At 39.9% G+C, this 27,486-nt stretch overlaps 1 protein-coding gene across 4 annotated transcripts in view; it reads left to right on the top strand.

Moving 5' to 3' along the window:
• Positions 1-27,486, top strand: part of TPD52L1 (TPD52 like 1) — a 98,957-nt gene that overhangs the window by 35,966 nt on the left and 35,505 nt on the right. For all 4 annotated transcript variants that reach the window (XM_059941281.1, XM_059941280.1, XM_059941284.1 and 1 more), the window contains exon 2: positions 25,175-25,290. In XM_059941281.1, coding sequence (XP_059797264.1) covers positions 25,175-25,290 — 116 coding nt within the window. The remainder of the gene's footprint in view (positions 1-25,174; positions 25,291-27,486) is intronic.

Raw genomic sequence — 27,486 nt, 5'->3', positions numbered from 1 at the left:
TGTCATTATGAACTATTACGATTTTTTAAAAGGTAAGTTCAAGAAAAATAAAAAAGAACCAATATTCACACGGTATAATAACATATGGAACTTGCTATTCAAGGCACAAAGTAGAATCATAAAAGATGTGAACAGAATTATGAATGAAGGACCTGAAATAGCTACTACACAGCCACCAAGCTCTCCTGATCATGTTGTTGGAGAAACCTGTCCTCTCATCATTATTCCCTCAGGGCCTCTGTTGCAGGAGACTAGTGGGGGGTAGGGGGGTTGAGGATGACTTTGACTCCAGGTGGAAATTGGTGTTCTCCTGATGAACCGGGCTAGCACTCAGGACACCAGACATTTAGCTCTAGGCCTGTGACTATCACCCGGCCATGTTGACACCTGCCCTTAATGCCAAGGGTTTCAGAACCAGCATCATAACGTTCGTTTGGGTTAATCCATAGCAATACAAATTTTGAGAAAAAAGGAAAATCGTTATTTTCCTTATCTGCAAGTGCCTCAGCAGGATCCCAAAATGTACATGTTAGTAACTTGAAACATAATCTACTAAGGGGAGGAGAAATAGACATGCAGATGTGACTTACGCAGACTTTGTTCCCGTAATGGAAAAACACCTGCTATGACATCACCTGGCCACCAGGGGATGTGCTACTAGCACCTCATGGGAAAGAAGAAGGGGTTGGGTTTGTTTTGTTTTGTTTTTTTAGTACAGCAGCACCTCATAAGGGAGTCTTCCTGCTGTCTGCCCATCTTCAATTCTAAGGAAGTAAGCATTGATTTTTCTCCCCTTTGTTAACTTACCAGCTAGGTTAAGTCCACTTTTTTTTTTTTTTTTTTAAGTCCACTTTTCTGAGAGTTAATAAGAGCTCGGAGAGAAAAGAGAATATTAGCTGTGGTTCCAAACACCAGCCAAGGACTTTGCCACAGTGGTCTGCTTTGGTGGTGGGCCTGAGTCTGCACTGACCCCTGTGGGGCTCGCCTCCCCCGTGCTCTGCACTGGACCCGCACGCATACCTTACTGATAAAGTCAGGCCCATGTGTGGCCACTCCAGTGAGAGCTGGTTCTGTCACAAGTGTCCTACCTGATTTCTTGAAAGATTTTATTAGCATCCATGTCTTCCCTGGCAAGCATTTAATTATAAGGGCACTGACGGAGCAGTTCAGCTCTGCCTGGCTGATTGTTTATAATAATCATTGCTAACATCTATTCATTATCCTTATGCGTTAAACATTGTACCCAAGAGTTTACATAATTTAATCTCATTTAATCTTCCAGGCAACTTTTTGAGGTAGTTACTATTATTTTCTCTATTTTACAGATGAGGAAAGTGAAGCTTAGAGAAGCTAAGTGAGATAGCCAGGATTGCTCAGCTAATAATTGTGTTGCCAGGACTAGATTCAGGCCCATCTTATTCCAAAAGAGACATTCTTAAGTGATATTGCGATTCTCAGTATAGAGGGTGGAGACTGGGGCTAGACCTGTCCCCAGTGGGGTAGGGCACAAGGACTTAGAGAATTTGTTTTCAAGCTGCTTGTGTTTATATTCTCCTTTCTCATGTCCCTCCTCCCTCCTCTCTGCTCCCCTCCTTTTTCCTATTCTGATGTACTTTCCTGGGTAGACAGAATAGGGGAGTGCCTGTCCTCACCATTGCCACTCACTGCCACACTGAGTACTGTTCTGAGGGCTGTGCTACAGCCCTTAGGGGCACCGTGATGGAAAGTAGCTGAGAACCAGTGGGCTGAAGGAAGGCTAACAAATCCGCAAGCAATTTTTCTGTGACTTTCTGTGTGAGGCGTTCTCTCTGTGATGGCATAGCTTCAGGGGGCGCACACAGCAGCAGAGTGCTAAGGCAGGCTGGAAAACAGCCGCTATGGATATGAGAAATGTATGTATATAAAACGGGAAACATGTATATAAAGTGCATATACACCTGGAAAACATACATATGCAAAACACATATACATGAAAAATACATATATGAGAAAATATACACATATGAGAAACATACATATATGAGAAAATAAAAAATACATATATGAGAAAATACATATATGAGAAAATATATATTCATTTTATATATGAATCTATATACCTAGGTATAGATATTGATGTGTATATGTTGGACTCTAGGTTTGTGTTTCCTCCTCTCCCAATTCCAGCATCAGCCTTAGTAAAGGTGCAAAGCTGTTATATGTTCATTGCAGAGCAGTTCTCCTTTGAGACTTGCAAGACTGAGTGGGGAGTTGGTGGGGTTGAAGGCCACGCCCAGGCCTTCAAGGATCTCACAACCCAAAGCGCTTTTGTTTTTCTTCAGGATAATACTGACAGTTCTATTTATAGATCCATTCTTTTAGATCGTCATGATTTAGACAGCCAGAGAATTCTGTGGAAAAGTCTTCTGAAAAGTAAAAGAACTAAAAAATTAAAAAATGAATACAGGGACTTCCCTGGTTGTCCAGTGGTTAAGACTTCACCTTCCAATGCAGGGGGTGCGGGTTTGATCCCTGGTCGGGGAGCTAATATCCCACATGCCTGCGGCCAAGGAACCAAAACATAAAACAGAAGCAATGTTGTAACAAATTCAATAAAGGCTTTAAAGATGGTCCACGTGAAAAAAAAAAAATCTAAAAAAAACCCCCCCCAAAACCCAGAAAACTAATACAAGGCTCCATGCCTTTTAGTCCCTAAGAGCTGACTAGGACCACCTTTGGAATTCAAGCTTATTTACTCAATTCATGATTAATATTGAGTGTGACTTTTTTGTTTCCCTTGGCAACGTCTAGTTTGCAATCAATTAGAAGTGGCAGTTCACAACAGGGGAAAATCTGGAAGAAACAGGGATAGATCTGGAATCTCAGCATTTCTGGGCTTTCTGTTTAAGGACGAAAGGGCCATTCATAATTCAGCAGCCCCTGAGGTCATCCGTGAGCACATCATAGCATCAGGAAAGTCGTGTTTTCTTCCTTAAGCACATCCTGTCACTCCTCTGCTCAAAAACCTGTGCTTCTCTTTTCCTCTCCACCCTCCAGTCTCCTTTCCATCTTTTTTCCAATTCAGGATCCTCTGTGATCTAGACCAAACATCCTTTTTGGTACATTCCTTAACCCCTTCCCCTAAAAGCCTAACTTCAGATAGTTAAGCAACTCTTCATTCTTGTACTATACCTGAACTTTTTTGGTTCTTATACTTTGCCAGTGCTCTTCCTACAAGATCTCCCTCCCCATCTCTCCCTGTCAAAATTCTCCTATTTTGTAAGACCAAAATCAAACAACGTTATCTCTGTGAAGACCTTCAGGATTAGTTTTTGGATTAAATGTTTCTTATTTATGCTAATAATACATTGTTTAGACCTTGGCTAAAGTGTTTAATACATTCTTAATTTAGAGTTAGCTGAGTACACTAAGGCTCTCTGTTCTTTGAGGGTAAGAAGCATGTCATGCATTTTTTGTATCACCCTTTAATGAGAGAAAGATTTTGTATAAAATGCTTTAACATTAAGTAAACTTTAGATCTATGGAAAAGGAGCTGGTGTGACATTCCCTGGTAATACTGGGCAAATCAGCATTGTCATCTCGAGTTGCTCTAATCATCGCTTGCATATTTTGATTCTTTGATGTTCCAAGCAGAAATTTTAACCTTAGGGCTTTTGAACTAGCTGTTACCTCTCCCTGGAGATCTCTTTCCTTTTGGGAGTTTTAAACTTCACCCCATTCTTGGGGCCAGCACACCTGACCCATCTTAGCGAGGCTTCCTTTGACTTCTCAAATCATTGTTGGTCATGTGTTGAGACAGAAACCCTGCTTCCAGTTGCTCTGTCACGGTGCCCTGTTGTACCATAACACTGCCACAGCCACGAGGGTTGCTGCTTATCTGCTCATCAAGCGTCTCTTAAGGTTCATGAGAGCAGAGGCTTTATCTAAGAACTAGACCAGGGCCGGTTTCACAGTGGCACCACTTACATCATATTATATTATTTAAAATCAGTGGTTCTCAACGTTGGCTGCACACACCAGTGTCACCTGTGGGGCTTAAAAAAAACACAGATGTGCCAGGTTGACTTCAAAGATTCCAATTCAGTTGACCTGGAGTGATGCCCTTAAATTTAGCTCTAAATGTATGAATCATCAAAGGCTCAGGAAAACAAGGAAAGATAAGTTTTCCACAGCTTCCAAAGTTGTGGTTGTTTATAAGACTTTTTGTATTTTATTTTAAGACCTCATCTCATATCCTTAATCCTTGTGACTGTCACAGAGAGATAATAAGAAGATCAAACATGAACTTACATTAGCCAAAGAAACATCTGGGGCAGTTCCAAAGTTTTAATTACCGTTTCAGTAATGTAAGAGCTTAATTACAGTTTGAATGTTGAAACAAGTTTGGGTATGTCGCCCTACAAATAAAGGAAATATAAATAATTATCATCCGGCCTTCTGTCTCAATGCAAGACCAACAATCACCAAATAATTTTTAAGAAATATACTACATGTTAAATGGTTATTTTTCTGTTAGCTTATATAAGATACATGACACTGAGTAATGTACTTGAAATAAATGTTTATTTTATCCATAATATGTACTTTGGTATTTATCAGAGAGTCCATTAAAATTGTATAACAAGTTTCAGTGGAAATAGAACTTTTTCTTTTTCCTCATATTTGTGTATTTGATATCAGACTTTATTCTTAGACTCTCCACCTCTCATCACCATGGTATCTGAACAGATTTATGACTGTGACATGCTGTGCCCCTTATTATGGGGCACAGAGGTGAGAGTGAGGCTGATTCCTGCTCGGAGCCACTTACCCAGTGAGTGGCAGACCCAGCATCCGGATTCCTCCCCCTTAGTAGCAAAAGTGTGGTCATATTCCTAAATCATTAGGCAGGGAAATAAAAGCAACAACCTTAAAACTGTGCCTTAGAGATCATCTGGACAAGTCTGTGCTTTTAATCAGAACACGCACGTGGTGAATCTCCCACTAAGGAGCTCCGGAAGGGATTTTCCCAACCTTTTCTAGATCATGAGGAACTACATTTAATTTATAATCTGAAAATATTCCAAACATAGACTCATAATCTTGCTTGCTGAAATTTTATTTCATCTTTCTTAATTGCTTGCTGAAAAGAAGAGCCGCTGTCCTTTTCCTTTTAACACGCCTCCCTATATGAACAGTCTCTAGAGATGTCACTTTTCTAGACTAAAATCTCTGTTTATGTGTTATCACTTTGACCTTCTAAATCCTTGAACCATTTTACTTTTTCATCTTGGTAGGTCTGTTCTCTTCATAATCTCTAATTAAATAGTTCTAAACAGCACTTATCTGCCCCTTGATCCAGTTCAGTACTGAGCGGTATGAATCAAGCTCACATGCTCAGAAATGCAGGAAACGTAACTTTTCTTATTTTTCTGCATTCTCATTTTCATGTCTCAAATTTTAAGTTCCTTTTCTACCGTGGAGTATTTTAGCGAAATGTTTGTCCCCCAAATTAGGAGGCATTTCTCTCTTTCGTCCTGCCAGACCCTAAAGTAAAGACTTTTTTGAGGGTCAAGTGTACAATTCAGGACTGTAAGAGGCAGAATAGTTGGACGAATTTTTTTAAGCAAAGGCTATTTTCTACCCAAAGTAAAATATAACGTTCTAATCAGGTGTGCAAACTAGTTATTTCTAAAATAACATATAATTTAATACTTTCTTAAAGTTAGACCACACTTCAGAAACAAGATTGCTTTTCCAGTGATTACTCTCAACTAAGCTGTACCCCAAAAGATTATTAAAAACTTGCCAAGTTACTTTTCCTTTCATCTTAGTGCTAAGGATTCAGATGGGTGGCAGGAACTAAGTAAACGAAAGTATACGTAATTGGTGACGTGGAAGAACCCAAAGGGAATTGAATGAAGCCCACTAAACCTCAGAGGTGAGGGGTTGCACCACCCAATTTTCAAAGAGGCATTTGGGTGTCCTTTACCTGAGACAGTAGAGTCACTAGTGTCTCCAGAAAAAAAGAAAATAAAAGAGAGAGGTAGGGAATGTCACAACCAAGTGTGGTTACTAACAGTCACTGCTGGTGTTCACATGGGTGAGGCTGGCCAGAGCCTCTGCAGCTCTGGGTCAACGTGAGGCTGGCTGAGGGATCAGGTAGCCCAGGGCCCTCTGAGTGAGCCCGTTGCCCCAGTTAAATAAGTAAGGGTCAGGATCTGGGAAGGTCAGCACTGTGAAAGCACTACCAGGAAGTAGGACTGTGCCCAGGGCTTCAAGCTGAGACCCTGGCTGTCAGCCCCATCTTCATTTGATCTTGAACTCTGCTTTGCTCCCTGAATGGAGGAGCTCAAGGTCTGTCCACCTTTAGGGACAGAATATCTGCGGTTAGTTTCCAGTGGATCCTGATTACAGCAGAGGCAACCACAAAAGCTCTCAGCCACTGGGAGGCTCTTATAGTACTTTAAACCCTTTAAGGCAATTTGAGTCTTCTGTGTCTGTTGTCTTTGAAGGCATCTTGTGTAGTATTTGAAACGTGTAGTGGCCAGGTTAAGTGATTTTTCAGTTATTCACTGGAGATGGAAAAAAAATCACAAAATTCTTCTTTATTTTACATTTCTACTCACTTGCAGTGGCTGCCCCAATTCTACCCCTCTACACACGTTTGGATGCATGGAGTAAGGGAAATCTATTTGCAAACACATGAGCAGCTTCCAGAGCTGGGAGGCCTAGGGACACACTAAGATGATAAGTTGCCTGAATATAGAAAAAGCAGGGAAGCCTGGCTCGACCATTTTCTCTCTGTGAACATCAATTTTCTCATCTATAAATTAGGGGTAGTGATGCCTAACCGTATGAATTAATGAGCATCGAACCCCTTGACCTAGGGCCTGACACGTGAAGAACACAAGTGTCAGCTCCTTCCCAGCAGCCATAATTGTGGATGTGGGGCTGCCTCTGTGCCCCAGGAGAGCCTCCTTAATGGTTCTCAACTGGGTGTGGTTTTGCCCTGCAAACACGGGGCAGTGTCTGGAGACAGTTTGATAGTCCCAGCTGTGGGAAAGGTACTACTGGTATCTATCTGGCAGAAGCCCTAAATTAAATAAAATAAATAAATTAATTAAATTAAATTAATAAATAAATTAAATAAATTACTGAACATCCTACCATGCACAGGACTGTCTTCCACAACAAAGAATCCTCTGGCCCCAAATGTCAAATAGTGCTGGGGTTGAGAAACCCATCTGACTGAAAAGTCATAGCAAAAAAGGGCAAGTTTGGCTCATTTTCCTTCATCCTTAGGAAAAAGAACATACATTATGATAACATAACAATACTGACCTCTTCTGGTACTTAAGGAAACAAAGAGCCTATAAAATCTAGACAATGCTATGAAACTAAATCTGATTATGGTGAAAGAAAACAAAAGTAAAGGTATTTTGTTTGTTTGTTTGTTTGTTTTAATTTAAATAAGCAATCCTATCTACTCAGCTGGTTTCTTGATTGTGGATTGAAGGATCTAAGGCTGGATTTTATTGATTTTAATTTTTACCAATCATACGGCCTAAAAAATGTTTTGCTAGATTTGTATGATTTACTAAATAATTACTGCTGTTTGCATGACACACAAAACCAAGAAAAGGTCAAGTGTTAAATTCTGTGTTTAGACACTTATTTCAATTCAAATGAAACTCTAAAGGAAAAAGATAACAAGTTTAGCTTGCTTTAATATACAAGAAAATGTGCTAGAATTGAGCACTTGTATCACAAAATATCAGACGTTGATGAAAATGTTTAAATGACTTACTGCACAAGAATGCTTTAGAATCATAGGGCAGTTTTTAAAGCTCGACTTGCCTTGTGTTTCCACGTTGTTGCATCATTAGATGAAGTCTCCTTAGTGGGTGATTACCACCTGCCTGCCTGAGTTGGGTTGCCTGGGATACACAGGTGAGCCTGGCGTCACTGCCATGTTTTATAGTCTGTGTTGAACTTCTGCGGTGGCACCTTTCTAAAAGAACATACATTTTAAAGCCATGATTATTATTTAAACCCTTCTTTCAGTCATCTTACTTGAAGACTGGTTTTTAAGTTTTGTTTGCCACCGACTGGGAAGGATTTTGAAAGAGGGCTAGGATGCTTCCTGCTTCTATGTTTAGCATGCCATAAGTTCCATTCATAAATTCTGAAGATAGTTTGATCTTTTTTAAAAATTCTAGATTTAGTCATTTGTTAAAAATGTGTTGAAAATTGACTACATGTGTACAAAGTTGTACTAGCCACAGATTTAAATACATATTTTCTTTGAAAAAATGTGCATTGAAAATATCAGAAATGTTTTCACAAAATAGAGACAAATGATATACACAGTTTCTCAATAATTCAGTGTGACCTAATTTTTAAATGTTCCTCAATAGTCATTTATCCCCAGAGTGAGCAAAGGCTTGTGTGTCTGCGAGTGTGGGACAGTCGACTGGCTTCTGAAGACTTCTGATTGCGGTGGGCATGTGAGCACTGTCTGAGAGGGAGGGCAGGAACTCTGGAACTGTATGCTCTCCCTGTACCTCCCGTCTGTCTCCAAAGGCACTGTCTCCTCAGCCACCTTCGAAAAGCCAGACCCCCTTTGCCTGGGTCCATTTCGCTCAGTTTGTGTAAGTTAAGATTTCTTCATGCATGTTCCTTCGCCCACTCTATGTTTGAAATAAAAACCACCATTCATGATTTAGAAGTGTGCATTGTCTCCCACTGATACCAAAACTGTAAAGTGAATGAGTTATTTAATGGTTTATACATATACTGTATATATACTGTTCTTTGATGATAACATTGACACAATTGAAAAGACGCATCTATTCGTTCTACGTATTCGTTCTTAAATATGTAAAAAATCTATCTTCCCACGTATGGCTTTTTAAAAATGGTCCTTGATTTTGATTTTAGATTGCAGTTTGTAAGACTCTGTGACTCTCTTGCTCAGAAAGGTCTCCTTGATCCAGTGATCCTTCTTGTTTTTTCTATTTTCTTGGTGATTTTTGGCTGGAGGTTCCAATAATTCTCCTATTATATGCCACAACGGTGCTAAGTGCTGGAGATTCAGACATGATTATGACAGTGTCTCTGTTCTTGAAGAGTTCATGGGTAAGGACTAATAAGCCCTAAATTCAACGTGATGAGTGCTGGAACAGAACCAGTGAGAACAGATAAGACACATACATGAGGAAGCAGTTAATTCAGAGAAAAGCTTCACAGTGTAGGCACTATTTGACCTGGGCTTAGAGGATGAAGCAGTGTTGGACACATGAAGATGGTAGGGAAGGGCATGACTTACCAAAGAGTAGCGTGAGTAGAGGAATGGGAGCAGAGATTGCCCAGGGCTCTGAGAATGACTGGTGAGCTGGTACAGCTGGAGAGTAGGCTGCCTGATGGAGAAAGGCTGAAGGGCCCAGCATAGAGGGGCTCTACTCAGTCTCGATGCTCTGCTTCGAGGGTTATATTTTATTCTGAATCCAGTAAAGAGACATCAAAGCCTCTACTGTGATGTTACAGACGAGGATAGGAATGATGTAGGGGCCCTGAGGAACCCAACTAGAAAGATCTGTACTTTCTTCTTAATATCTACTTATTTTAGAAAATTTGAAGAATACAGAAAAGTGGAAGTAAATGAAAAAAAAAATCACCTGTAAATCCACTTCCCAGAATATTCATTTTTAAGATTTTTGTGGATTTCCTTCATATAGTCTTTTTCTATGCATAGAAAATATATGCACTTTAATATTCGATATAAAATTTGAAACCATGGGTTTTTTTTTTTTTTAAATTGACTTTTTTAAGGTGTCTTCATACTGTGGATTTTATTTTATTTATTTATTTATTTATTCTTGGCTGTGTTGGGTCCTCGCCTCTGTGCAAGGGCCCTCTCCAGTCGTGGAGAGCGGGGGCCACTCCCCACCGCGGCGCGCGGGCCTCTCACCGTCGCGGCCTTTCCCGCTGCGGAGCACAGGCTCCAGTCGCGCAGGCTCAGCAGTTGTGGCTCTCACGGGCCCAGCCGCTCCGCGGCATGTGGGATCCCCCCGGACCGGGGCACGACCCCGTGTCCCCCGCACCGTCAGGCAGACTCCCAACCACCGCGCCACCAGGGAAGCCCGAAACCATGGTTTTATATGTTTTAAAATTAACAATATTTTGAGCTTTTTTTTTTTTTTAATTTTGAGCTTTTAATGTTATTATTAATTGTTTTTCTGGAAAATGATTATTTTATGATGCAAAATGTTCCTTTTTATGGATTTACCATAGAGTGTATAAATAATCCTCCATTTTTTGGCATTTAACATATTTCACCCTTTTTTTTGTTGTTAGTCTTCAATATTTGTCTTTAAGATAGTTTGCTGAGCATATCAGTTAATATTGTTAAAAATACCACATCAGTGATATTGTGTATTTTTTCACTAATTCCACTGACAAAAGGTAATAAATAGTAAACAAATAAATGTTGGTTGACCTGAATGGAAATGAGGCATTTGCTTTGATGGTAGTGAGAATAATTTGAGTTAGACATTAGAAAGGACTTCCTTACTATAACAACTGTGAGACGTATTTGCAACCATGGGACTCCTGAACCCATTTTCTGGATATTTTAAAAATTAATAGCCAAGATTTAAGTATTATCTTTCTTACCTGAATTGACTAGGATAGGTAGTATCTTATATCTATATTTATACTTTTGTAATCCTTTTAAGTTTTACTTATACATAAATTTGAAATTTTAAATTACAAATTTTGAAAAATTTTAACAATTACATGCTATGTTGGTCCATTCGGGATGCCATAACAAAAATACCATAGACTGGATGGCTTAAACAATACAAATTTATTTATCACAGTTCTGGAGGCTAGGAAGTCCAAGATCAAGGTGCCAGTAGATTCTGTGTCTAGTGGGAGCCCACTTCCTGGTTCATAGATGGCCATCTTTTGCTATGTCCTCACATGGTGGAAGTGGGGAGAGATCTCTCTGGGCACTAATCCCATTCATGAGGGCTCAACCCTCATGACCTAATCACTTCTCGAAGACCCCCCCACCTCCTAATATCATAACATTGGGTATTATGATTTCAACATGTGAATTTGGGGGCCACAAACATTCAGTCCTTTGCACATGCTTACTGTAACCAGCCAGGTAATACAGAGGTATGTAAAACAGAGTTAATCTTTTCCCAATCCAGTCTCACCCTTTTGCAGTGAACAGCATTAATGATTTGGTGTGTATCTTTTCTCACCTTCCTCAGTGTTCTTACAAACACACAGACATTCATGTCCACATATAAAAGGTATTTTTGTTGGGCAGAGTGCTGTGTGCTGGTTACTAGTCCCACGGGAGCAGAACACTGTGCACCAGTGCTAGGAGAGGGCTGTAAACACTCCTGTCCGTTGTATCTTGATATTGGAGTTGCCAAGGAAAATACAACAACGCGGTCAGGCTCTAGATGGAACAGTGCTTTACTTGTATAGAAAAGAGAGCAAGATCAGCTTCAGTATTGTGCCTAGGTCCTTCATGGCTAGCAGGTCCCCTCCATCACCCGGCAGCTGACTGGGGCAATTGACCTTACTCACCCCTCTCCTTTCTACCACCATCAGCGATAGAGAGGAATGATCCCAACTGCACCCCTGTGGAGTCTGAAATACTGAAAGCTGGGGTGCGCTTGAAGGCCATGGACACACATGCTTAAGCAGAGCACCCACTGAACCTGAGATAGGGAAAGAGATTCCCTCACGAGGTGATAAGCCCAGCACAGGCTATGTGGGCTCTTTATCTCTTAGTAAGGAAGTGTTCCAGGCACAAGGCCCATTCTCGTTCAGCCAAATGGGGGTCCAAAGACTGCATGCTTGAGACTTCCTTTCCCAACAATTTTTATTGCTGTCCCGAAATGGGTCATGGGTGAACATGATTTGGCAGCTTGCTTTACACGTTTAACAACATACAGTGAACATTCCTCCTGGTCCATGAATGTCAATCCAGTTCATTATTTTTAATAACTGAAAAATAGTACGCAGTATGGGTATCCTGTACTTGTTTCAGGTGTTCCCCTACTGATGGGTAGCCAGGTTTTTTTAGTTTTCTGCCGCTACCAACAATGCTGCAGTAAATACTTTATACCTATTTTCTTACATCTTCTCCTTTATTTCTGTAAGATTGATTCTCAAGAGTGGGATGGCAGGGTCAGAGGCTCTCCCAGTCAGCTGTCAGAGTCCGGAAGCCAGTGATGTGGTGGAGGACCGGTTTCTCTACAACCCTGCCAACACAGGCTGTCCTCCAACGTTCGAATTTTTGCTAATCTCTTAGATGAAAAATCATACCACTTTGCAATTTTAATTTGCATTTTCCTTCTACTGGTAAGGTTGTCTTTTCATATATTATTTAGCCATTGCATTTTCTTGTGTATGACTTGCCTTAAACTTTCCTAATTCTTGCATACTTTATTTCTGCTAAACATTTCATGATTCAGAAACACATCTTTCCATCTCTTTTAGCATTTATTTTCCTACTGAGATTTCAGGAGAAAAAGATTTTCTCCTGGACATTGTCAATAGCAGCTATCTGAAATGCTAAAGATTTGATAAGCAAAACTGGGGAAATGTGAATGCTACTGAACTGATTGTTTACAGTAAAGGGAAGACTGACTATAACTCTGACCAGTGCTTTTTAAATGATCAGGCCTTCAAGTCTGGCTGTGGTACTAATAGGCTGCATCCTGGCATTATTCTTTAACTCTCACCATAGCCATAATGTTGTATAAGGACTAAAGAACTTTTAAAAGCTTATTAGAAAAAAAACCCCAAAAAACCTTGGGCCTGTGGAGGTCTTTCTTACTATTTACCCCTTTCTGTAAATATGTGGGGAGCAGCGGGGGGGAAGTTATATTTTGTTCTGCTTGAGTCCCTAGAAGATGTCTTCTATTGTAAAGGGAATGGTTTTACTTTTTTTGCTTGAACTTGCCCTGAAGAATGACCCAGACCTTTACAAAGACCCACGAGCATTCAAGGAATGACCGAGGATGGGAGTGTAGCCTGTTCAGTGAAGCTGACCATATGCAAGCTTGTGTCTGTCTCACTCCCTCAGGGGTTGGAGGAAATGAGAAACTGGTCCCAGGTCCCTCTACTGTAGCTCAGGTATCTCAAGACGACTCACCAAATAAATGAATGGAAAATATATTTCTCGAGTCTATTTCTGATGGTGTAAGAAGAAAGAGGGGAGAAGTAGAGAGAAAAGGAGAAGGGATTCTTTCTTTTTTTAAAATGAGTGTTAGTTTTTGTTGATGAGTTTGAATCCAGGATAGTTTATTACCTTGGGCTTTTCTTGTAATGTAAGTGAGACTGTTTTCCTTCTTGTTCAACGCAAAAATCTAAGGCTGGGTGTTAAATTCCGAGGATTTATCTTTTGTCAGGTTTGGTTTCCTTTTCCAAGTTTCATGAGAGGTAAAGTTGAATATGTATATATAGGGCTGGGAGTTGTGAAATGAGGATGGGGATACAAAAAAAAGGATTATTTAAAGGTTAAATGATCTACCTATTTTTGGTTTGTCTATACACATTCTTGCAATAGTTTTATTTTTCCACATCAATGTAGGAGTTTATTCAGAGAAGGAAGTTCCTAGAGTCTGTCCATCAGGAAGATTAACTATTTTTTGTTTTTCCATAACTATTTGTTTGGCTTTTTATTCACAGATTTTTGCCTGCTACGTTTTTATCACTCTGCTTTTGGAGTGTTTTGGTCTGAGTTGCAGATTTATCCACTGTGCATCTATTTTGTGTGTGTCAAACTGTGCCTTTCTAGAATAGCAAATGCTGGTTTGAAATGGGAAGAATATTCCAAGTGCCTTAATCTTATACTTGAAACGTAGGCAATTGGAGAAGCCAAGAAGATTCATGATAAATGTGTCACATCTTTTAACTGAAAATTGACTTCATGTTTTTTTCCCATGGCTTTGAGTGTGGTCACTTGAAATGCTCGTAACCAGCAGAAGCCATTGGTGTGGATAAGGCCATGTGACCTCAGGTGAGGAATAAAAACTCAGGTCTGAGTGGCTCACTCTTTGGTTGTGATTCATGTTGGCCTCATGCGAGTGAATTTCAGAAGCAGCCCCCAGAGGGACACATCTACCACATCAACCGTAAGGAACTTAAGCTTCTCTGTTTCTGGCTTTCATTAAAGAAAACCCAATGTTTTCCATACTTGTTCCCTTGACCCACTTTTAAACATTTAAAGAAATTTTTTTCTACAGTATTCACAGTTAACTAAAGTTTTCTTTTATTGATATATTCTAAACAACCTAAATTAACACAGAGGTTGGACAGTGTAACACAACTATGTCCTGGGTGACATGAAGGGACACCTTTCTACCACAGATAGTCCCAGGTATATGTCAATTTTCAACTTGTCGGGATGTCGGGTAAGATCCTGCTGTAGGTGTTTTCTCTTACCAAATGGAGTTAATGTTCTAGGGACACCCATCATGTCTTGAGGATCCTAGTTCCTCTTAAACTTTCTCCCTTTACTTACTTGTATCAAGGAAGTAGAAACTTAGAATTGTTTTATTGGGGAATATAAAGGTATAAACTCAGGCAGAACATTGATAGAATGAAAGCTAGCCTCTGGCTTAATGTAGTTCTTGAAGGGACTAGATGCAGTAACAACAATGTAGTGATGGTGCCAGGACAGCTGATATATTGATGTGTGCTGATTGTTACTTCTCTGCTGCGTTATTTACTACTTCTGTCAATGGCCACTGCGTTGGTGGTAAGTCTTGATCATTTTGTCTTCAACACTGCAAAAAGACAGATGCTCCCCTGACTGAATATCAGATTTAATTTATAGGCATTTGAACAGTACATATGTAAGGTCATGAGAGCTAATTAAATTAGTCCACAAATATTGATATTTATGGAGAACCTCATATTAAGAGTGTATAAAGTACCTCATAATCTGAAGGAGGAGAAAGACAATGAATTGTGCGGTTAAAATATAGCCTAAGTGATAAATATCTTGAAGTCCTCAAACTCTCTTTATTCTTCCCAATGCTTACGAAATAATCTTTTGCTGTTCATTTGGTTTCTCTAGTAGATTTTGTTCTGAGAAAGTAAAGAGCACAGAATTTCCCGAAAGAAATTTGGTCTTCTTGGCAAATCAGTCTCCCAGAAGATTTGTTAGTGGAAACTATCATCTAAGAGGCTGATTACCACAATGTGAAGTAGTGAAATAAAATATCTGGGCCTAACAGACCACAGAATATGACATCTCTCAAAGATGCAGCCAACCTAGGGATCCCAGCCTGAATGGCCAGCTGGTCTTTCACAATAATTGAAGCCATGTCTTAATGCAAGGACATTTTCTGTAGTTAGCCCAGTAAAATGATGCCACAAAGCAAGCCACTCCCATGGGCCTGGGCAGTGCCACTGTAGCCATAGGGGAGCAGGGCTTCTCCATCCCTCAAATTTCCACAGCTCTCAGTGCCTTCAGGAGCACCCTAAAGGCGTGGGTTAGGCATGAGCCCAGGGAAGCCTTGGGTAAATGGGGCCAGTTGAGACTGTCTGGGATTCTTATCCCTGACGGTAGGTAAGAGTCCTGGTCAGACCTTAGTCACAGAAATGATAATTTAGGTTTATGTGCATCCCTGATTGATTTGAGCTCCTTGAAGATGGCCTGCCCTTCAGGGCTGTGCAGTACTTATTTAACTCTTGCGTGCCATATACTTTCTGCTAACTTTAGTATCCTATTGAATTTTGGTGACCTCATCAATACACAATGCACCTAAAAATTTTATATCAAAGGTGTGTTTCCTCTTACAGTCAGAAGACAGTTACCTTGTACATATGGGTAAATGAGAAATGGAAGGAAATATTTCCATATATTTGTTTATCTCTATCTGTAAAAGCATGTCACTTCCATCTTTAGCCAACGTTAGGTTTTGGTCAGTCACAAATTTTTCTTTAGAGAGTAGAGTCTATTTTAACCAGCATCTAACTATGTGGATTATTACCTAAACAACATATTTTAAAAAAAAGGGGGAAAGATGGAGTGTAAGAATTTAATTTAGTCGTCTACAACCTCAGAAGCATCTTTAGATAAAATACTTAGTAAAAAGCATAAAGTCTTTATTCAACTGATTAGTACACTCTCAGGCTGAGCATTACAGAGATGATCTTTTTTAGCTACATTATTAAATGACACCAAAGCTTTAGAAAATAATGCTATTAGTAGTGGTGACTCATGTGTTCTTTATATTTTAAGAAGGACAATAAAATTTTACAGGACAGTGTCTGAAATATTTTCTTCATAAACTTGTTTAACTATATAGTAATATATAGTATTATGTGTATTAGTGCAATTTATGAAATGCAAGTTGTAATGTAGCTTTTACTCTATATAATATTTAGTAGTAATATATAGAATAATGTATATCATAATATAGAGAGTAATGTACATTGTAGTACATAGAGAAAGCAAAAAAGCCATTTTAGATCAATTTAAGGCACACGACATGTTAACTTGTTATTCTAGTGTTGTTGGCAACTTGGTAGGATTCTTAGAAGAGAAACTGAGGAGGAAGGGGAGAGAGGCTTTCGAGAGAGATGGAGTGGCACAAAAACATAAGAATGAATAGAACATGAGTGAGGAACACTGCATATGACAGCCTAGTGGGTTTTGAGGCCTTGGCGGGAGAATCACAGGCAGGCTAGTTGGAATCACCACTTGTAGCCAGCCGTGGAAGGTTTTGAATGCTAGTGTAAGAACTTTCAAATTTAGGCTAGAAGCAATTCCATTCCATCCATGTAATGTTTTTGCAACTGGGTTTTAACATGATGAAGGTCATGTGTTCAAAATATTCATTTGAGTGTTGTGTAGATTGGGTGATGGAGAAAGAGACTGCAAGCAAGGAGGTAAAATTTAGCTAAGATTTAAATAATCTTGAGTGTGTAGTGACAAAAGCCCTAAATCACAGCAAGCAGTATGCACAGCAAGCAGTACTGTGTCATAGCAATGAAAATTCAAAAGGATAGACAGATATGACAGATGATGAAAAGATACGGAAAGGGCATCAAGAAGACTTGGTAAGACATAGAAAACAAGCCTATGGTTACCAAAGGGGAAAGGGATTGGGGGAGGGATAAAATAGGAGTTTGAGATTAGCAGATACAAACTACTATATATAAAATAGATAAACCACAAGATCCTACTGTATTGCACAGGGAACTATATTCAATATCCTATAATAAACCATAGTGGAAAAGAATATGAAAAAGAATATATAGACATATATATGTATAATCGAATCACTTTACACAACATTGTAAATCAACAATACTTCAATGTTTTTTAAAAAAGAAGAGTTGATAGCTTGATTTTCTATTCTAGGGATTAACTCAACGAATATGAGTTGAGCAACTCCTATACGAGAGGGTTTGGGAGATGAAAGCCCACCGTGGACTTTTCCCAGTGCTCAACAGTGGGATACCCTGCATATATTAAAGCTACAGACTGCCATAGGTGGCAGTTGGGGTTTATGTGTCACCTCCACTCACCAAGGCTGGGGATAGGTTATCCCACTGGCATGTCCTGCATTAGGGTTCCAGCCTTGCTTTTAGGATGTGGGAGTGTAAAGCTCTCATTATATTGTTCTTAGCATTTGAGCCCTCTGCCAAAACTACAGGGCAGCAAGGAAAAGCATTCAAAGCCCTATCTGCTCTACGTGTGATTCAACAATAGGCTAGATATGAGTTTCTGGTAAATGAATGAAAAGCAGTTCAAGAAGGGAGGTGCGTAAGAAATAATATTTTGGTTTTTTGTGTGGAAGATTTAGTAGATGTGCAGAAGGGATTCTAATAAATAAATTTGTTTTATAGCTTTAATTTCTACCCTCCTCAAATTAACAGGTATTAGCTTTTTGTTTGTGTACTCAGAGATAATCATAAATCCAACAATAATGAGATTAGCTCAATAGCTTTTCCCTTAGGGAATAAATGGAGATATTTTGAAGTTTTATGTTAAAAGAATGCCTGAAGCTATTTTTACCAAACATCATGAAGAAAATATAATTAAGTAATAAATATTACAGTTGTGAATTTATTATTTAAAACATGGTGAATTTTCATTTAAGCTATTTTATTGAATTTTTTTTTAATTAAGTCCTAGGATAACTTTGTATTCTTTTTGAAAATATGCACTTCCTTCGCTGGATTTATTTCTTAATTCCTGAATATGGTGCACATACATGCAAGATTCTTTTGTTATTTAAAAGAAATTCTGTAAGTTTTATATATTTGCCAACAATTCAGGGTATGGTCACTCATCTGAAATCACAGTTCATAATCATTTTACCTCATAGCTATCTGTACTGTTTCAGTCATGTGCATGAAGCCACAGCCTAACCCAGGGGAGTGCTTGACAGGATGCATTCAAGTATGTTGATGCCAATAGGTGATTTCATTTCAAGGTTGGAGGGGAGGCACTTTAATCCAAAGTTCACTCTTGATTTGTACTCAGCAGCATTTTGTTTACTATTCTTCAGATGGTTGTAAGCCAGGGAAAGGCATAGGCTTAGGACTCAGACTAACCTAAGTTAGAACACAGCGACTTGTAACTGAGCCAGACTCTGAACCCAGGTCCCATGAGTGAAGGTCCCCATTAGCAAAGGCTGAGACCGGCCCACAGTGACTTCTCAGTTGGATCTGGTTCAGTTTGTTGTATCATTTAGTCCCATATGTGGGACTTAAATGAGTCATCACTGGGTCATTGTAGGTATAGTGAAAGCAGGCGGATGGTAGCATTTGACGAGTATTTAAAGACCTACCTGCTTCCCCAGGATGTCACCCGGCCAATGCAGAAGCACAGTTCCTGCAGTAGAGTCATTCCTGTGAATATTTGTTACTTTTATTAAGACAAGTCTATATATTTTGTTGCATGTACTAATGAAAGTAAAATGGGCATCTTGAAGTACAAAATACTCCGCAGCAGGTTTGCAAGATTTATTCACACTACATCTTGGTGCACATGTGCTCCATGCCTGATCTATATCTATACCTCTACTACCCTTGGGCTTTGGATAGTGGGGAAGAAAAAATTTCTTTAGTCCATTCCAATACAATCATTTTTAAAGCCCCTTATATAATAATCAATTCCTTAGTAAAATTACCCTCTAGCTCAGAATTCTCCTTTTTCAGCTCCCCTTTTCCTTGTCCCAGCTAAGGGGATGTCTGGTATATGGAAGCAGGAAGGGCCCATGTAGTGCCTTGGCTTCTTCTCTGGCTCTTCGGGCCACTGGGACCATGAAGTCTTCCGATGCTGACGTTTTCTGCAGATATTACTTGTGATCTTGTCTTCCTTACCTGAGTCTGGGCCCAGTAACTTTTCCAAGCTGATTCAGCTTCACTTTGGCTCTTAATGGCTGATTTCTCCACCCCCTCCACCCAGACCTCTGGCCAGGGCCAGTAACCTCCGCTCCTGCTGCAGGGGCACCAACCCTTTGCCAAGGCAGCAGGTTTCTCCCTAAGTGCTAAGGGGAGTTCTGGATCCCACACGTGGTTAACTGACTGCAGAAGAGTGAACTGGGGAACTAAACACCAAGGGCCAAGATGCCCAGCCTCCCAGCACCTGTTGATAGGGAAGTGGCTGTGCTCCAGGTTGGTGCAGGACAGCCTGAAAGATATTTTTCTCTGGAGCGACCACTGCCCTCCAGATGAGAGTGGTGCAGGCTTCCTCTATCAGTCAGGGACTAGGAAAGAAGTAAATGGATGACATGCTCAGAAGGGGTGCCTGATTCATGAGTTTCATGAAGGGACTATTAGAAAGATAGGAAGAATTAAGGGAAACCAGCAGGGGTGTTGAAGCTCCTCAGAGCAATAGCAGGAAGTCAATACAATCCCTAGGCTGCAGGACAGGGCGGGGTTCTAGGAACTTGACAAGAGCTGAGCTGTAGAAGAAAACTACCCAACAGAAGCTGTGGTCTTTGGTGGTGGAAAAATAAAGCTGCACAGTGCAGCCTGGCAGGGAGAGAGGCAGTCCCTGCCCCTTTCTTCTGCCCCGCAGGGTCCCGCTGGGGCTCTGATGGCCAATGCAGAAAGGAGGCAGAAGGGTGAGGGAACCATGTTGGCGTAATCCTTAGGCCAGTCTCCCGGGCACAGAGCAGAGTGGAAGAGGATAGAGGGTGGGTCTGGAGAAGCAAACAGAACCTCCAGCAGGTTCCTCTATAAATCTTTCTGGGCCGAAACCCAAAGTGAAAGATTGGACATCCATGCTCACAGCTCCTCTCCTTCTTCCTCCCTTCCCTCTTCCCGCCTGCTGCCGGGCACAGAGCAGGAGGGACATGCATCCTTGGTAAGTCCTCATGCACTGTGTCCCTAAGGGGAACTTCCTGGCCTGGATGTCCTGGCCTTGGCCTCTGATGTACAAAGAGGGAAACAAAGATGTGGAGAACATCCCCTCCTAAGAATATTGCCCATTTTGCAAAACTGTTGTCTTCCTGGCCAATCCAATTTCAAATGCCAAAAATCTAAATATTAATCTTTGTGTTTCTTTTGCTCCTTCCTCTACCTCAGACAGATGGATGCCTTAGACCAGCTAGGAAAATACTAGATCTTGGGGAGGCTAAAACACAAAAGAGAATATAGCCCATTAATACTTTTAAAAACTGTCACCCCCAAATTTCACCAATATATTGCTGAGGTTTGTATGGAAATTTAAACATTTTCACATATCTGATTTAATATCACTTAATCTTAACAACAATCCTGTAAGGTACCCATTTTACAGATGAGATAATTGAGGTCAAGTGTCCTCTGCTGGTTAGTGGCAAGCCCACAGGTAGGCAGAATTCCAAGTGTCCCGACTCCTGTTGTAGTGCTCTTTCTTCTATGCCAGATAAAGGTGGCGTAGTCTGCACATTTGGAAAAGAGAACAAAATTCATAATGTATTGGTACCTGCTAAAAATTGTGCTTCTTGAACAGTTTTGCCCACTAATTATTGCTTTTATTAAAAATATGTTTTTAATCTTCTCTAATATCTTCTTCCATAGTAACTAATTTATTTTATACTCATTTTACTGCCCTTCTCACATTATCATCTGTCACTTGGTATCTCTTCCTATTTGCTTTTTTTTTCTTTCTGATTTTGACTCTTTCACTGTTTAGTCACTTTTTAAAATCGAACTCCTTTTTTCCCCTACTCCTTGATTCTGGAATTATCCTTTGACCTCATGAGTGATTGCTACTTCCCTAACCCAGTGAGTCAAAACAATGATGGGGAACTGGCATTTATTTCAAAGATAAGAGTAAAGAAGGTAGCTGGTCTAATTAGACCTGACCTAACTAGCAGCTTCTGGGCTCCAGGCAGATTTCCTGAATGGCTGCTTTCTGGGGGAGAATCTTCGAGATTCTTGATGTCTCTGCGGCGTGGCATGTGTGACAGATCAGAGCTGAAGGCCAGCGCAGGAAATATCTCACTTTATAAGATTTATATCCCTTCCCCCTGAAAAGTAGAAGCTACCTGCTGGATAAGGGGAGGTCTGTCCTTCCCTAAATTTGCTAGAAGTTTCCCAATTCACATATTAGCAATTAAAATGGATTTCGAATCTTCTTAGAATATAGGAAGATACTAAAGATGTTTGATGTCTTGAAAAGTCCAAGTGCCTGGAACTATTGTCTGTTCCCTGGTACATGTCCTCTCATACTGTCAAGAAAGGAGATGGAGAATTTAGGTTCTGGCTAAGTTTGAGCAGTATCTGCTAAGTTCCTGGGCCAGGCTGAGTTGGGGAGAAGACCAGAGTGTCTTACAGGTTCCTCCTATGGCTCTTCCCCAGCCCCCAGTGCAGGCGGGCAGCTTACCTTCTGGGCCCATCTCTTAAAACTGTGCTTGGAATTACTGCTGATTCCTGATTTAGACAGTTATCCTAGAACACTGACTAAAAATATATTGGCCACATGTAAACATAAATATTTACCAGCAGAAATAAATGACAGTGTTTAAAACCTTTTAAATGACCTACTTAACATTCTTGTACCGAGAATCTAGAGATTTGTTGCTGATGTTTGCATAAAACTGGCACCACCTTTCGGGGGGATAACTAGGCAGAAGGTTTCAAAATGTCCATGGCCTTTGCCTCTGTGACCCAGTGTGTAGGAAATCATCAAGATTTTGCCTAATGACTTGGCAAGGAGATGTTCACTGCAGCTCCCCAATAAACAGGATAAATTATCAGTCATACGTGAGACAAAATACTGTACAACCATAAAAATAAATAAAGGTAAATATGTGTTTTTAGACATAAAGGATATTCATGTTATCCTATTGAAAAAATAAATTCACAACAGTAAATGCATATAAGTATATACAAGAAAATGTAAACAAATGCATAGAAGAAATACCAGAAAGGATGGACAAAATTATCATTATTTCTGGGTAGTGTGATTAATAGTAATTTTAATGACAAATGGGTCATTTTATTTTATTATCTTTTACAACGAATAGGTATTACTCATGAAAAATAAATACTTAGCATTGAAACTGGTCTCCCCCACTCCTCAGAGAAAACCATGGTCCTGAATTTTTTACCATAGCCTTGCTTGTCTTTTTACTTTTATTCCTAAACAGTATTTTATTTAGTTTGTGTGTTTGGGGACTTCATATAAGTGCAATTATACTTTATTATTCTTCTGCAACTTGTGTTTTTCACTCAGTGTCTTGTTTCTGCGTTTCATCCATGTGGCGTTCATGGCTGTAGCTCACTCATCTCACTAGGTCGAGTTGTCTTGGTGTAAATGACCACAGTGTGCTTATATGTCCTCCTGTTGATAGACTTTTGCTGATTTACAGTTTTTTGCTACCATGAAAGTTCTTATTAATGACCTCAGGTACTGATGTATGAGTGTCTTGGGTATATCCACAGATGTGGAATGCTGGATTGTAGGGTGTGTGAATGTTCAACTTTACTAGATAATGATAAATTTTTTTCAAGTTATTTGTATCTATTTATGTTTTTGCAAGCAGTGTATCAGAGTTTCCATCCTCTACATAGTCATCAACTTTTATTAGTATCGTCAAACTTTTAACTTTTTGCTAATCCAGTGGGTATGAAATGTTTTAATTTGTATTTCCCGGAATATCAATGAGGTTGAGCATGTTATTCTGGATTTATTAACCACTTGTGATTTCTCCCTGTAATGAATCTGTTTGGGTTTTTTGGCCCATGTTTCTATTGGGTTATTTCCATTGTTTATGTGGGTTGGTAAGAATTCTGTTTATTCTGGGAACTAATCTTGCTAGTTATACATCTGGGAGATATCTTCTTCCATTAGTGGCTTGTCTTTTTATTTTCCATACAGTTAGTGTTTTTGATGAAGAAACATTCTTATTTTTTGATTGAGTTGATTTATAATATTATATTAGTTTCAGATGTACAATACAGTGATTCAGTATTTTGATAGATTATACTGCATTTAAAGTTATTCTAAAAATATTGCCTATATTCCCTGTGCTGTACAATATATCCTTGTATCTCATTTATTTTATATAGTAGTTTGTCTCTTTTAATCCTCTACCCCTATCTTTTCCCTCCTCCATCCTTCTTCCCACTGGTAATGACTAGTTTGTTCTCTATATCTGTGAGCTGTTTCTGTTTTATTTGTTTGTTTTATTTTTTTATGTTCCACATATAAGTTATAGCAAACAGTATTTGTCTTTCTCTGTCTGACTTATTTCACTAAGCATAATACCCTCTAGGTCCCTCCACATTTTTGCAAATAGCAGAATTTCATTCTTTTATATGACTACTGTTCCATTGCATGTGTGTGTGTGTGTGTGTGTGTGTATATATATATATATATATATATATATATGCCATGTCTTCTTTATCTGTTCATCTGTTGATGGACGCTTAGGTTGCTTCCAGATCTTTGTTATTGTAAATTATGCTGCTATGAACATTGGGGTGCCTATATCTTTCAAGTCAGTGTTTTTGTTTTCTTTGGGTAAACACCCAGAAGTGAAATTGATGGATCGTACAGTAGTTCTATTTTTGGTTTTTTGAGGAACCTCCGTACTATTTCCATAACGGCTGCACCAATTTGTATTCCCACCAACAGTGCACCAGTGTTCCCTTTTCGCCTCACCAGCATTTGTTACTTGTGGTCTTTTTGACAATAGCCATTCCGACAGGTGTGAAGTGATAACTCATTCTCAATCTTATCCATCCTTTCTTTCATGATTTGCCCTTTTTTTGTGTCTCAAGAAATCCCTTCCTACCCAGAGGTTCATAAATATAAAGTCCCATATTGTCTTCTATAATCTCTGTGAATGGTGTCAAGGTGTCCAATTTTATTTTTACTATATGGATAACTATTTGTTCCAGGACAATTTATTAAAAGACCTCCCTTTTTCCAGAGATGTATAAATGCCAGCCCTGTCATAATTCATGCCATAAATAAAGCTTCCGTATGTATGTGCGCCTGTTTACAGAGGACATGTGTGTTTGCATTGTCCAGGCACTTCCCACCTCCCTCTGACAGAGTCAGTGTGGCCACAATACTTCCTCACGGCTGCAGCTGCTCCAGGTTCCATATCTGCATATTTCCACATCGAAGTGGAAAAAAGTTTTAATACTCTCTTATCTCGAGGTTCTTTTGGACCACCTGGGAGGTTGTGAATTCTCAGGGGAAGCCCTTTTGCCCTGTCCATTTCATGCTGGGTGTCAATGCAGGCAATTTGCCTTGCAGATGCCTGTGGGGAGTGAGGGTATTTACTTCCAGGTCACCTTACTCTCAGGGTGTAGCCCTGTGGGCAGGAGGATTTATGGAGGGGTCTCACCATAACCTCCTCTCCCTCGGTGGCCCTGGGCTTTGTCCTCTGCCCCCTGCATCCCATGGGACAGTAAAAACCGAGGCTGGGATTCATCTGGGTGGTAAATGTAGAATTAATGAAGACTTGTTTTGTTTACATCTCAACTTCCCACTTTCACTTAGTTTTTGGGATTCTTAGTCTACTTTCTTGGCAGCTCATGACACATTTAGAAGGATTTCTTTCTTCTGGAATTTTTAGTTATTTTTCAATGGGAGAGTCAGTCAGAGTATCTAGCTCTTCAGACCATGGAAGTAGAATTTGGCTAAATTCATTTTTTAAATTGCGTTATGTTTTGCCAATCTTGCCTAAAGGTTTGTTGGAGACTGAACCACTGCAAGGAAGAGATGAAGACACAGTAGCCAGTGCTGACTTCCCTAGCATGCTCTCTGAGGAGGAAAAAGAGGAGTTAAAGGCAGAACTAGTTCAGGTATGTTTAGTAATCTTCTTATTGTTGCTATGTCTATCTCCAAATCCTGAGAATTATTGTTAGTTGATATAAGTTGCATATTACAATTATGTTGTCTTTCATTTAATGAGATTTAATAAGTGATATATTGTAAGATGATTCATTTTTCTGAGGTATTTTTGTAATGCTAATTGTCCATTATCCATTGGTGGCCATAAGAAAACAAACGGTTATGCTGCTTAAGCAACAATAATTAGTTGTAAATATGCACCTCTTACTCTCCTTAGTATCACAATGCTATGGGGACAATAAATCACTTACAAACCTTATGGAATTCCTTCAAGACCTTGGTACAGGCGCAAGCTGCCTTTGAAGAGCAGTTGTTGATTTAGGTCAGCAGCTTAGCTCAACAAATACTTTGAAAGGATTTATGTTTATAATGAAAAATTCATTCATAGAAGCAACTGAATTTATTACGTTGATGTACTCTTTTTCAGAAGAATAAAGCTCTGGCGGTAGAGAGGGAAGCTATGATGATTTTAGGCTTCATTAGAGCTTTTGTAGTTGCCGTGGGCATCTGGACCTAGAGATGAGGAGGGTGCCTGGCTTGTCGTGAAGACAACTCTTTGTTCAAGCCATTTGTTTGTAGCACCCACTACAAACACTTTGCTACCTCTTAAATACTTTGCTAGGGAGCGTTTACATTGTAGGAGGAAAGGGCAGGAGAAGGGAGCTTCTCAAGTAGAAGCAGCAGTAGGGCAAGAGGGGAAGAGGCCAGCATTCCTCCCCATCTGAATCCCTGGCTCAGAGGGTAGGAAGCTCCTGGTCCAGCTGGAACAAGGCTTGTCTTCTTCCTCTGGCCTCTTCTACAGGCTGGAGACACAGCTTTAAATTAAGCTTCACCTTACCTTCACCCCGCTGTGTCCACCCCAGACTCTCCAAGCTCTAAGGTTCTGATAGTGTGTGTTTATGACAGCTCATAATAATACTAAAGACATTTCAGGTGCTTTCATAAGACACACCCTGCAATAACCTCATGATAAAATGAAAGAGCAGCTTGTTCTTCTAGTACAGCAGAAATTATTTTAGTAAGGACAGTGCCTCAGATCAAATAGCCTGGTTCTTGAGCTGGATCTGTCTGTGGCCACTGATCCAGAACCACCTCGTTTATTTCAGATTGGCCACACCTACCAGAGTGCACGGACCAAAGTCAACCTAAACAGAGAATATCTGAGCTCCACATTTTCTTAAGGCCTGGAATCCTGGATTATGACTTGTTCCTGTCAATTGTGTTGCCAAAAGTTATATTCTGCAGACTGGCATCAGCTAACTGATTCTGAGCTGAAATTTAACTCCTTCACTGTTATCATCCAAGTTTAAGTTCATACACAACCTCTGTAACAGACCAACTTTTATAAAATGACTTGATTTTTCTCAGTTCTGGGATTACTGGGATATATATATATACACACACACACACATACATACATCTATGTTTTTTGTGTGCCTGCATGCTGTATTTTCTAAACTTTCAACAATGAGCAAGTATTATGTTTATAATCAAGAAACAGTAAGCCTTGGTTCTCAATGGATGACCCCATGAATATAAAAAACCAGTGTTTTCACACATTCTTGTCTCATTTGGCCACATTAATGACCCTCCAGTGTGTCTCATTCCTAAGAGTTTTTGAGGCTGACTTCTGAAAGTAACACCAGACTCCTTGTTACTTTTTCATGTTACCAGGATTGGTGTTTTCATCCTTTAGGATGCATTAGCCTCCATGCTTCCTGTCTCTTATTTCTGGATTCCTCAGGGATGGAGAAGCACCACGTCTTGCCAAAGGTAGCAGTGTAACCTCCAGGGGCACTGGACACAGCTCTTTGCCTCAGGCCCAGCAAAAAGCAAAGGAGGGGATCTTTGCTGTTTTTCCTCTTCACATTTCCATTTCTTCTCCCTCCGTCTCAGGCCACCTCTGCTTTCTGCTCATTCTTTTCTTAAATCCACTTTCTCTGCCCTTTCACAGCGTACGTGCGCGCACACACACACACACACCACAAATTAGGTTCTTTCAGATCACACATGCATTCAGATTACCTTAAATGCTAGGGTTTAATTGCATCAAGGGCATCTCAGCAGTCCCACGGCTGGCCCTATGAAGAACTGAGACATCGTGCAGATAGCTCAGCTTCTCTGCCTCAATTCTCCACAGATACTCC

Source organism: Balaenoptera ricei, chromosome 12 (genome assembly GCF_028023285.1).
Source record: "Balaenoptera ricei isolate mBalRic1 chromosome 12, mBalRic1.hap2, whole genome shotgun sequence".
Taxonomy (NCBI): Eukaryota; Metazoa; Chordata; class Mammalia; order Artiodactyla; family Balaenopteridae; genus Balaenoptera; species Balaenoptera ricei.
This window is presented reverse-complemented; position numbering and strand designations above follow the sequence as displayed.